Source organism: Oncorhynchus mykiss, chromosome 28 (genome assembly GCF_057628025.1).
Source record: "Oncorhynchus mykiss isolate SJ-2025 chromosome 28, ASM5762802v1, whole genome shotgun sequence".
NCBI lineage: Eukaryota > Metazoa > Chordata > Actinopteri > Salmoniformes > Salmonidae > Oncorhynchus > Oncorhynchus mykiss.
The window spans coordinates 41,573,130-41,584,523 of NC_143049.1; the positions used below are offsets into that span (position 1 = coordinate 41,573,130).

The 11,394-nt window shown below is 46.3% G+C and overlaps 1 protein-coding gene and 1 long non-coding RNA gene across 6 annotated transcripts in view; both read right to left on the reverse strand.

Moving 5' to 3' along the window:
• Positions 1–1,857: 1,857 nt before the first annotated feature.
• On the reverse strand, positions 1,858–2,629 carry LOC149971185 (uncharacterized). Its single transcript, XR_016492980.1, has 2 exons — positions 2,547–2,629; positions 1,858–2,504 (listed from the first exon to the last, which is right to left on the reverse strand). It is a non-coding gene; the product is annotated as an uncharacterized LOC149971185 (long non-coding RNA).
• Positions 2,630–3,510: 881 nt separating this feature from the next.
• LOC110509145 (ankyrin repeat domain-containing protein 12) overlaps positions 3,511–11,394 on the reverse strand; it is a 48,026-nt gene continuing 40,142 nt past the window's right edge. For 3 of the 5 annotated variants that reach the window (XM_036966459.2, XM_036966457.2, XM_090226008.1), the window contains 5 exons: positions 11,031–11,282; positions 10,106–10,204; positions 7,404–7,580; positions 5,325–5,423; positions 3,511–5,004 (listed from right to left, as the gene is read on the reverse strand). In XM_036966459.2, the coding sequence (XP_036822354.2) occupies positions 4,819–5,004; positions 5,325–5,423; positions 7,404–7,580; positions 10,106–10,204; positions 11,031–11,282 (813 nt within the window). In that variant the 3' untranslated portion in view covers positions 3,511–4,818. The remainder of the gene's footprint in view (positions 5,005–5,324; positions 5,424–7,403; positions 7,581–10,105; positions 10,205–11,030; positions 11,283–11,394) is intronic. The other 2 variants (XM_090226010.1, XM_090226009.1) reach the window with 2 other exon arrangements.

Genomic DNA, 11,394 nt, shown 5'->3' on the forward strand with positions numbered 1-11,394 from the left:
CACGGCAGTATTATGGTGTAGGTGAGAGCGCGGCAGTATTATGGTGTTGGTGACAGCACGGCAGTATTATGGTGTAGGTGAGAGCACGGCAGTATTATGGTGTAGGTGACAGCACGGCAGTATTATGGTGTAGGTGAGAGCACGGCAGTATTATGGTGTCGGCGAGAGAATGGCAGTATTATGGTGTCGGTGAGAGCGCGGCAGTATTATGGTGTAGGTGAGAGCGCAGCAGTATTATGGTGTAGGTGAGAGCACGGCAGTATTATGGTGTAGGTGACAGCACAGCAGTATTATGGTGTCGGCGAGAGAATGGCAGTATTATGGTGTCGGTGAGAGCGCGGCAGTATTATGGTGTAGGTGAGAGCGCAGCAGTATTATGGTGTAGGTGAGAGCACGGCAGTATTATGGTGTAGGTGACAGCACGGCAGCATTATGGTGTAGGTGAGAGCGCGGCAGTATTATGGTGTAGGTGAGAGCGCGGCAGCGCCATTGATCTCCATTTTGCAGTCCATCTCCTTCTACTACTACGAGTCGGTAAACATACTCTCAGGGTGCTGCCCCCTGGAGGGTGTTGTCTGAACAGGTATAAAGACCAGGATGGTGATTTACTGCCCCCTGGAGGGTGTTGTCTGAACGGGTATAAAGACCAGGATGGTGATTTACTGCCCCCTGGAGGGTGTTGTCTGAACGGGTATAAAGACCAGGATGGTGATTTACTGCCCCCTGGAGGGTGTTGTCTGAACGGGTATAAAGACCAGGATGGTGATTTACTGCCCCCTGGAGGGTGTTGTCTGAACGGGTATAAAGACCAGGTTGGTGATTTACTGCCCCCTGGAGGGTGTTGTCTGAACGGGTATAAAGACCAGGATGGTGATTTACTGCCCCCTGGAGGGTGTTGTCTGAACGGGTATAAAGACCAGGATGGTGATTTACTGCCCCCTGGAGGGTGTTGTCTGAACGGGTATAAAGACCAGGATGGTGATTTACTGCCCCCTGGAGGGTGTTGTCTGAACAGGCATAAAGACCTGGATATTTACTGCCATCTGCAGTTATGGAAAGTTTTAACTCACAAGGATAATTCATTGGCTGATCCATGCTGATGACCTGGATGGATTTATATGATCCTTCCTTAACCCACAGGAAGTCCCACTCTGGTACCTACTTCAAAAATGGCGCTGCCCATACTAGAACAGTCTTTTGGGCACTGAAGCCCTCGCTCTCCAATTGGTTGGACAGGCGGGTAGGCAGGTGAGATGAAATCAGTGTGGCGGGGGTCTGTTGGCTCTTCAGGAGAACCCGCGGACAGGAGGCATTTTGTACACGTTAGGGGTGAAAAGGCAACTGGGAAGCCATCAAGTAGCAGTGCATAGGTATATATGTATCTCCCCCACTGAGAGACTGATGTGCTTCCCCACACAAGGTAATATACACATCTTATTTTGCTATTGTAGAGGGAGATGCTAGTTAGCCAAATCAACACAACTCAGTAAGTGACAGATCCATTCAGGAGCTTAAACGAACGTCTGGTTGAACAATTTAACAGCATTGATTTAGGGACATCATTACTGGGATGTGTATGTCGCCACCTACTGGAAGGATACGGTTATGCCACCGACAGATTCTACTAAAGAAATATCACTTTACAAAATCCTAATTTCTCCCCCCCCCCCCCCGCCATGTACACGTGAAACCTTAGCCTCACAAGTGACCACATCTCTGCGGCCAACGCCATGCCCATACGCGTTTATTGGCGTGCTTGATAATCAAATTCAGCAGTAGCCGTCAGGAAAATAATAATAACGGTTTGCTAATAGACACAAAAAAAAAGTTGATGAAACCAAAACTACCAAGACAAGATTTGAATTCACAACCAATAAAATTTATTCAATTATATATATATATATATATATATATATTACAAATATGTACACGTCATGTAACAAGTAAATATTAAAATAGACATTTTTTTTAGAACTTCTGTTCAAAATGACATTTGAAAAAATAGGTTTTGTTGCATTAAATTCTCACATTAAAACTGGAAAAGGATGGGTATTTTCTTCTCCTAATAGAAGTCACAACAAACGTTGTATTTTTTAATGACACACCCACCGGACCACACACACACACGCACGCACACACACACACACACACACGGGATAGAGAGGCTGTACACGGAGTGTTCCAGTATCCCAAATGGCACCCTATCGCCTATATAGTGCACTACTTTTCACTAGAGCCAGTATATGTTCCTGATGAAAGGTAGTGTACTATATAGGGAATAGGGTGCCATTTCAGATGCACTCTGTTGCAAACGAAGGGGAGCGAATGACGACGAATGACTTTTTTTTTTTAAAAGGTTTAACTGAACTTTCACCGGTACAGCTTCTTCTGGGGAGTAACAGCTACCAGCCTGCAACGACGACAGCAGCATCCAAAAATCACAACTCCATTAGAATGAAACACCTCGTTGTGGTGCCTGGATCCAACTCCATTAGAATGAACACCTCGTTGTGGTGCCTGGATCCAACTCCATTAGAATTAAACACCTCGTTGTGGTGCCTGGATCCAACTCCATTAGAATGAACACCTCGTTGTGGTGCCTGGATCCAACTCCATTAGAATTAAACACCTCGTTGTGGTGCCTGGATCCAACTCCATTAGAATTAAACACCTCGTTGTGGTGCCTGGATCCAACTCCATTAGAATGAACACCTCGTTGTGGTGCCTGGATCCAACTCCATTAGAATGAACACCTCGTTGTGGTGCCTGGATCCAACTCCATTAGAATGAACACCTCGTTGTGGTGCCTGGATCCAACTCCATTAGAATTAAACACCTCGTTGTGGTGCCTGGATCCAACTCCATTAGAATTAAACACCTCGTTGTGGTGCCTGGATCCAACTCCATTAGAATGAACACCTCGTTGTGGTGCCTGGATCCAACTCCATTAGAATGAACACCTCGTTGTGGTGCCTGGATCCAACTCCATTAGAACGAACACCTCGTTGTGGTGCCTGGATCCAACTCCATTAGAATGAACACCTCGTTGTGGTGCCTGGATCCAACTCCATTAGAACGAACACCTCGTTGTGGTGCCTGGATCCAACTCCATTAGAATGAACACCTCGTTGTGGTGCCTGGATCCAACTCCATTAGAATGAACACCTCGTTGTGGTGCCTGGATCCAACTCCATTAGAACGAACACCTCGTTGTGGTGCCTGGATCCAACTCCATTAGAATGAACACCTCGTTGTGGTGCCTGGATCCAACTCCATTAGAATGAACACCTCGTTGTGGTGCCTGGATCCAACTCCATTAGAATTAACACCTTCGTTGTGATGCCTGGATCCAACTCCAGTCCAGAGGGGAAATGGAGACGGAAGAAACAACGGAACCAAACGGAACCAAATCCGATTCAACACATGCTTCAAGAGTTAAGCCAATAACATCGACTAACAATAATAACAAGGAACTTGACACCGACTCAATATAAAAAAAAAAAACTTTGGTCCAGACAAAACAATAACCTTTTACGATTAAAATATCTATTACTTATTTTTTCCCTGTACAAGTTTAAAACCATAATTACATGGGTTATTTACAAATGCACAATCTTTACGTAGAAAATAAGTTAAAAAAAATAATTAAGAGCACAAGTCTGTACATTATGTATTGAACAAAACGCACTTGAAAACAAAAGTAGAATTGTATTCTTTTTTTCGTAACCCTGCCTGGTGAGGAAGGTGCAGCGGGCACAGGGATGGTAGTCTCCACAGGGCGGTGCCCGCTAACCACGCACCCCCAAGAGCAGTGCTCTCTAACCACGCACCCCCAAGAGCGGTGCTCTCTAACCACGCACCCCCCAAGAGCAGTGCTCTCTAACCACGCACCCCCCAAGAGCAGTGCTCTCTAACCACGCACCCCCCAAGAGCAGTGCTCTCTAACCACGCACCCCCCAAGAGCAGTGCTCTCTAACCACGCACCCCCAAGAGCAGTGCTCTCTAACCACGCACCCCGAAGAGCGGTGCTCTCTAACCACGCACCCCCGAAGAGCGGTGCTCTCTAACCACGCACCCCCGAAGAGCGGTGCTCTCTAACCACGCACCCCCGAAGAGCGGTGCTCTCTAACCACGCACCCCCGAAGAGCGGTGCTCTCTAACCACGCACCCCCGAAGAGCGGTGCTCTCTAACCACGCACCCCCGAAGAGCGGTGCTCTCTAACCACGCACCCCCGAAGAGCGGTGCTCTCTAACCACGCACCCCCGAAGAGCGGTGCTCTCTAACCACGCACCCCCGAAGAGCGGTGCTCTCTAACCACGCACCCCCGAAGAGCGGTGCTCTCTAACCACGCACCCCCGAAGAGCGGTGCTCTCTAACCACGCACCCCCGAAGAGCGGTGCTCTCTAACCACGCACCCCCGAAGAGCGGTGCTCTCTAACCACGCACCCCCAAGAGCGGTGCTCTCTAACCACGCACCCCCAAGAGCAGTGCTCTCTAACCACGCACCCCCAAGAGCAGTGCTCTCTAACCACACACCCCCAAGAGCAGTGCTCTCTAACCACGCACCCCCAAGAGCAGTGCTCTCTAACCACGCACCCCCAAGAGCAGTGCTCTCTAACCACGCACCCCCAAGAGCGGCACCCCCAAGTTCCGGCAACTTCAGTGCTTGACCTTTCTTTTCTCTACTTCATTCCTTCTAACATGTGACCCCCTCCATCACTTCATTCCTGTTCGAGGTAGTTGGCCACTAGATGATCCGTCCTCATCAGTCCTCTGCCTGACCCTTACCGTGGGTCGTGTAGCCTAAAGGTCACGGGTCATATGGGCGTGAGGTCAAAGTCGTCGTTGACCTCTACCAGGGGGATGTAGAACTCGGGTATCTCGAAGATGGAGGTGGACTTGTACACGACTGGATCCAGCTCCTGGAGTTTCAGCTGCCAATGGAGACGCTGGACAGCATTAAGAGCTGCTGCCTCGTGCTGCTGCCTCATCAGAAGACACGTCTGGGGGGGGGTATTAATAAGATGGAGGAGGAAAGGAGAAGAGTTACGGAGAGAAGGAGAAAGGTATGAGATGTGAACTTCACCCTAAAACCCAAATCAGACCATTTTGACATTATTGAGATGCTTGTTTTGCCAAATTAATACATTTAAAAACGAGAAGTACTATCGGAAATAGAGAGTCCAAGCTCTCTCCAAAGCCGATATGTAGCCACTTACTGCATCAGACCGAATGGATGAACAAAAACATACCACCGGGTATTACGTTCCAACATTACTTTTACTGCTGCAAGAAGGGCCACGTTTACAGAGACCAAACTTACCTTGAGTTTATCGAACTTGTCGTCCACGTCTTGCAACCAGGACATAAACTGGCGGGCGTTGAAACGATCCCTCACAGACGTCTTGCCATCTTGGTCTCCCTAGAAACACAACATCGATAGTACAACGTTACCGAAAACTGGCAGCGTTAGTTAAGGTTCTGTTAAACCATTATGGATCAGAACGGGCAGCGTTAGTTACGGTTCTGTTGAACCATTATGGATCAGAACTGGCAGCGTTACGGTTCTGTTGAACCATTATGGATCAGAACTGGCAGCGTTAGTTACGATTCTGTTGAACCATTATGGATCAGAACTGGCAGCGTTACGGTTCTGTTGAACCATTATGGATCAGAACTGGCAGCGTTACGGTTCTGTTGAACCATTATGGATCAGAACGGGCAGCGTTAGTTGAAGTTCTGTTGAACCATTATGGATCAGAACGGGCAGCGTTAGTTACGGTTCTGTTGAACCATTATGGATCAGAACGGGCAGCGTTAGTTACGGTTCTGTTGAACCATTATGGATCAGAACGGGCAGCGTTACGGTTCTGTTGAACCATTATGGATCAGAACTGGCAGCGTTACGGTTCTGTTGAACCATTATGGATCAGAACGGGCAGCGTTACGGTTCTGTTGAACCATTATGGATCAGAACGGGCAGCGTTACGGTTCTGTTAAACCATTATGGATCAGAACTGGCAGCGTTAGTTAAGGTTCTGTTGAACCATTATGGATCAGAACGGGCAGCGTTACGGTTCTGTTAAACCATTATGGATCAGAACGGGCAGCGTTACAGTTCTGTTGAACCATTATGGATCAGAACGGGCAGCGTTACGGTTCTGTTAAACCATTATGGATCAGAACTGGCAGCGTTACGGTTCTGTTAAACCATTATGGATCAGAACTGGCAGCGTTAGTTAAGGTTCTGTTGAACCATTATGGATCAGAACGGGCAGCGTTACGGTTCTGTTGAACCATTATGGATCAGAACGGGCAGCGTTACGGTTCTGTTGAACCATTATGGATCAGAACGGGCAGCGTTACGGTTCTGTTAAACCATTATGGATCAGAACTGGCAGCGTTACGGTTCTGTTAAACCATTATGGATCAGAACTGGCAGCGTTAGTTAAGGTTCTGTTGAACCATTATGGATCAGAACTGGCAGCGTTACGGTTCTGTTAAACCATTATGGATCAGAACTGGCAGCGTTAGTTAAGGTTCTGTTGAACCATTATGGATCAGAACTGGCAGCGTTAGTTAAGGTTCTGTTGAACCATTATGGATCAGAACGGGCAGCGTTACGGTTCTGTTGAACCATTATGGATCAGAACGGGCAGCGTTACGGTTCTGTTGAACCATTATGGATCAGAACGGGCAGCGTTACGGTTCTGTTGAACCATTATGGATCAGAACTGGCAGCGTTACGGTTCTGTTGAACCATTATGGATCAGAACTGGCAGCGTTACGGTTCTGTTAAACCATTATGGATCAGAACGGGCAGCGTTACGGTTCTGTTGAACCATTATGGATCAGAACTGGCAGCGTTACGGTTCTGTTGAACCATTATGGATCAGAACTGGCAGCGTTACGGTTCTGTTGAACCATTATGGATCAGAACTGGCAGCGTTACGGTTCTGTTGAACCATTATGGATCAGAACTGGCAGCGTTACGGTTCTGTTGAACCATTATGGATCAGAACGGGCAGCGTTAGTTACGGTTCTGTTAAACCATTATGGATCAGAACTGGCAGCGTTAGTTACGGTTCTGTTAAACCATAATGGATCAGAACTGGCAGCGTTAGTTACTGTGTTAACTGGAAATCACTGAGTGTTTGCTTCATGACAAAAAAATATTAAAATACAACTGCTGTTAGCGAAGGGATTTATAAATATAAATATATTCGATCAGTTGATTGATGCCAACTTAGGAATTCTACATTATTTTAGTTTAAATGTGATCTATTGATTGGTCGATTCCAACTTACTGATTCCACATTTTAAATAAATGTGATCTATTGATACAAAACGACTGTTTCTACAGTACATTATAAATAAATGTGACTGATTGACACAAACTTACTGATTCTACAGTACGTGACATCATGCCACTTGCCTGGGCATCCTGCGGCATGTTGTACACCTCGGCGTCCAATAGCACGGTGCATGCACTAAACGGGAGCGTCTGATTGGCTAGTGTTCTGGCAGCCCGGTAGTGAACTCGTAACACTTCCTGTTCGTTGGAAACAATTAACTTTTCCTGGAAGAGAGAAGAAGAGAAGAGTTGAGTTAGACTAGAATAAGGAGTAGAGGAAAAGGGTGGAGTTAGACTAGAATAAGGAGTGGAGGAAAAGGGTGGAGTTAGACTAGAATAAGGAGTAGAGGAAAAGGGTGGAGTTAGACTAGAATAAGGAGTGGATGAAAAGGGTGGAGTTAGACTAGAATAAGGAGTGGAGGAAAAGGGTGGAGTTAGACTAGAATAAGGAGTGGAGGAAAAGGGTGGAGTTAGACTAGAATAAGGAGTAGAGGAAAAGGGTGGAGTTAGACTAGATTAAGGAGTGGAGGAAAAGGGTGGAGTTAGTTTAGAATAAGGAGTGGAGGAAAAGGGTGGAGTTAGACTAGAATAAGGAGTAGAGGAAAAGGGTGGAGTTAGACTAGAATAAGGAGTAGAGGAAAAGGGTGGAGTTAGACTAGAATAAGGAGTGGATGAAAAGGGTGGAGTTGAGTTAGACTAGAATAAGGAGTAGAGGAAAAGGGTGGAGTTAGACTAGAATAAGGAATGGATGAAAAGGGTGGAGTTAGACTAGAATAAGGAGTAGAGGAAAAGGGTGGAGTTAGACTAGAATAAGGAGTGGAGGAAAAGGGTGGAGTTGAGTTAGACTAGAATAAGGAGTAGAGGAAAAGGGTGGAGTTAGACTAGAATAAGGAGTGGAGGAAAAGGGTGGAGTTAGACTAGAATAAGGAGTGGAGGAAAAGGGTGGAGTTAGACTAGAATAAGGAGTAGAGGAAAAGGGTGGAGTTAGACTAGAATAAGGAGTGGATGAAAAGGGTGGAGTTGAGTTAGACTAGAATAAGGAGTAGAGGAAAAGGGTGGAGTTAGACTAGAATAAGGAATGGATGAAAAGGGTGGAGTTAGACTAGAATAAGGAGTAGAGGAAAAGGGTGGAGTTAGACTAGAATAAGGAGTGGAGGAAAAGGGTGGAGTTGAGTTAGACTAGAATAAGGAGTAGAGGAAAAGGGTGGAGTTAGACTAGAATAAGGAGTGGAGGAAAAGGGTGGAGTTAGACTAGAATAAGGAGTGGAGGAAAAGGGTGGAGTTGAGTTAGACTAGAATAAGGAGTGGAGGAAAAGGGTGGAGTTAGACTAGAATAAGGAGTGGAGGAAAAGGGTGGAGTTGAGTTAGACTAGAATAAGGAGTAGAGGAAAAGGGTGGAGTTGAGTTAGACTAGAATAAGGAGTAGAGGAAAAGGGTGGAGTTAGACTAGAATAAGGAGTAGAGGAAAAGGGTGGAGTTAGACTAGAATAAGGAGTAGAGGAAAAGGGTGGAGTTAGACTAGAATAAGGAGTGGAGGAAAAGGGTGGAGTTAGACTAGAATAAGGAGTGGAGGAAAAGGGTGGAGTTGAGTTAGACTAGAATAAGGAGTGGAGGAAAAGGGTGGAGTTAGACTAGAATAAGGAGTGGAGGAAAAGGGTGGAGTTGAGTTAGACTAGAATAAGGAGTAGAGGAAAAGGGTGGAGTTGAGTTAGACTAGAATAAGGAGTAGAGGAAAAGGGTGGAGTTAGACTAGAATAAGGAGTAGAGGAAAAGGGTGGAGTTAGACTAGAATAAGGAGTAGAGGAAAAGGGTGGAGTTAGACTAGAATAAGGAGTGGAGGAAAAGGGTGGAGTTAGACTAGAATAAGGAGTGGAGGAAAAGGGTGGAGTTAGACTAGAATAAGGAGTGGATGAAAAGGGTGGAGTTGAGTTAGACTAGAATAAGGAGTAGAGGAAAAGGGTGGAGTTAGACTAGAATAAGGAATGGATGAAAAGGGTGGAGTTAGACTAGAATAATGAGTAGAGGAAAAGGGTGGAGTTAGACTAGAATAAGGAGTAGAGGAAAAGGGTGGAGTTAGACTAGAATAAGGAGTAGAGGAAAAGGGTGGAGTTAGACTAGAATAAGGAGTGGAGGAAAAGGGTGGAGTTAGACTAGAATAAGGAGTGGAGGAAAAGGGTGGAGTTGAGTTAGACTAGAATAAGGAGTGGAGGAAAAGGGTGGAGTTAGACTAGAATAAGGAGTGGAGGAAAAGGGTGGAGTTAGACTAGAATAAGGAGTGGAGGAAAAGGGTGGAGTTGAGTTAGACTAGAATAAGGAGTGGAGGAAAAGGGTGGAGTTAGACTAGAATAAGGAGTGGAGGAAAAGGGTGGAGTTGAGTTAGACTAGAATAAGGAGTGGAGGAAAAGGGTGGAGTTAGACTAGAATAAGGAGTGGAGGAAAAGGGTGGAGTTAGACTAGAATAAGGAGTGGAGGAAAAGGGTGGAGTTGAGTTAGACTAGAATAAGGAGTAGAGGAAAAGGGTGGAGTTAGACTAGAATAAGGAGTGGAGGAAAAGGGTGGAGTTAGACTAGAATAAGGAGTGGAGGAAAAGGGTGGAGTTGAGTTTAATAGTTGAGACGGAAGAAAACGAAAGTCTCCTACTTGTATTTCTAACATCAAACAGTATTTCGCAGTAAATAACAGCTCCTAAATAAGTACGATCAAGCTATAAAAAGGAAAATTAAATAGGAGTTTAAATTCACTCCACATACCCGTTCAATGCTGTGTTGCAAGCGTAGCTTCATACGAACGACTTCCTGTTGTTTAAACATCTCCTTCAGTTGGTCCGGTAGAGACGGAGGGGGAGTTATCTGTTAGGAGAGACAAATTAACATGAACATTACAAACAGTTCAACATCATGAAACATTTGAAGATTGTTTAATAAAGACCCTTTAATGCAGGAGTGTCTTGAGTGGAGGACATTAGCGATAAAGAAACATTCAATGGGAAAAGAGAGGAGATCCAAGAGAGGACAGAGGAGATCCAAGAGAGGACAGAGGAGATCCAAGAGAGGACAGAGGAGATCCAAGAGAGGACAGAGGAGATCCAAGAGAGGACAGAGGAGATCCAAGAGGAGGACAGAGGAGATCCAAGAGGAGGACAGAGGAGATCCAAGAGGAGGACAGAGGAGATCCAAGAGAGGACAGAGGAGATCCAAGAGAGGACAGAGGAGATCCAAGAGAGGACAGAGGAGATCCAAGAGAGGACAGAGGAGATCCAAGAGGAGGACAGAGGAGATCCAAGAGGAGGACAGAGGAGATCCAAGAGGAGGACAGAGGAGATCCAAGAGAGGACAGAGGAGAACCAAGAGAGGACAGAGGAGATCCAAGAGAGGACAGAGGAGATCCAAGAGAGGACATAGGAGATCCAAGAGAGGACAGAGCAGATCCAAGAGAGGACAGAGCAGATCCAAGAGAGGACAGAGGAGATCCAAGAGGAGGACAGAGGAGATCCAAGAGAGGACAGAGCAGATCCCAGAGAGGACAGAGGAGATCCAAGAGAGGACAGAGCAGATCCAAGAGAGGACAGAGGAGATAAAATAATAAAACACAGGAGTGGAGATGCTCTCTCAAGTGTCAATAGATATTTTCAGTCAAGGAGTACCGAACCCTTTAATGATCAAACTCCAGACTCACAGTAGGAATACAGAGTTTGCCGAAGGGGTTCCCGTCTAGCAGGTACGATCCTGTAAACGTCACGTATTCGTCGTAATACTGCGGCGGCTGAGGGATGACGCTCAGCAGCACTTTGCGGTTATCCTCGATCTTCTTGCGGATGTGCAGGAACTCGTAGTAAGGGTTGGCCCTCTCCGTCTGGTACGGCTGAATCTCCTCCAGCTTCAGAGAGTCAACGATGGCCGCCAGAGACGGTTGAGGCTTCTCCATCCCCTGAGCAAAGACGAGAAGAGACATACAGTAAGATAAGGTAGGGGAGGCATACGGTTAGGTAGAGGAGGCATACGGTAAGGTAGAGGAGGCATACGGTAAGGTAGGGGAGGGA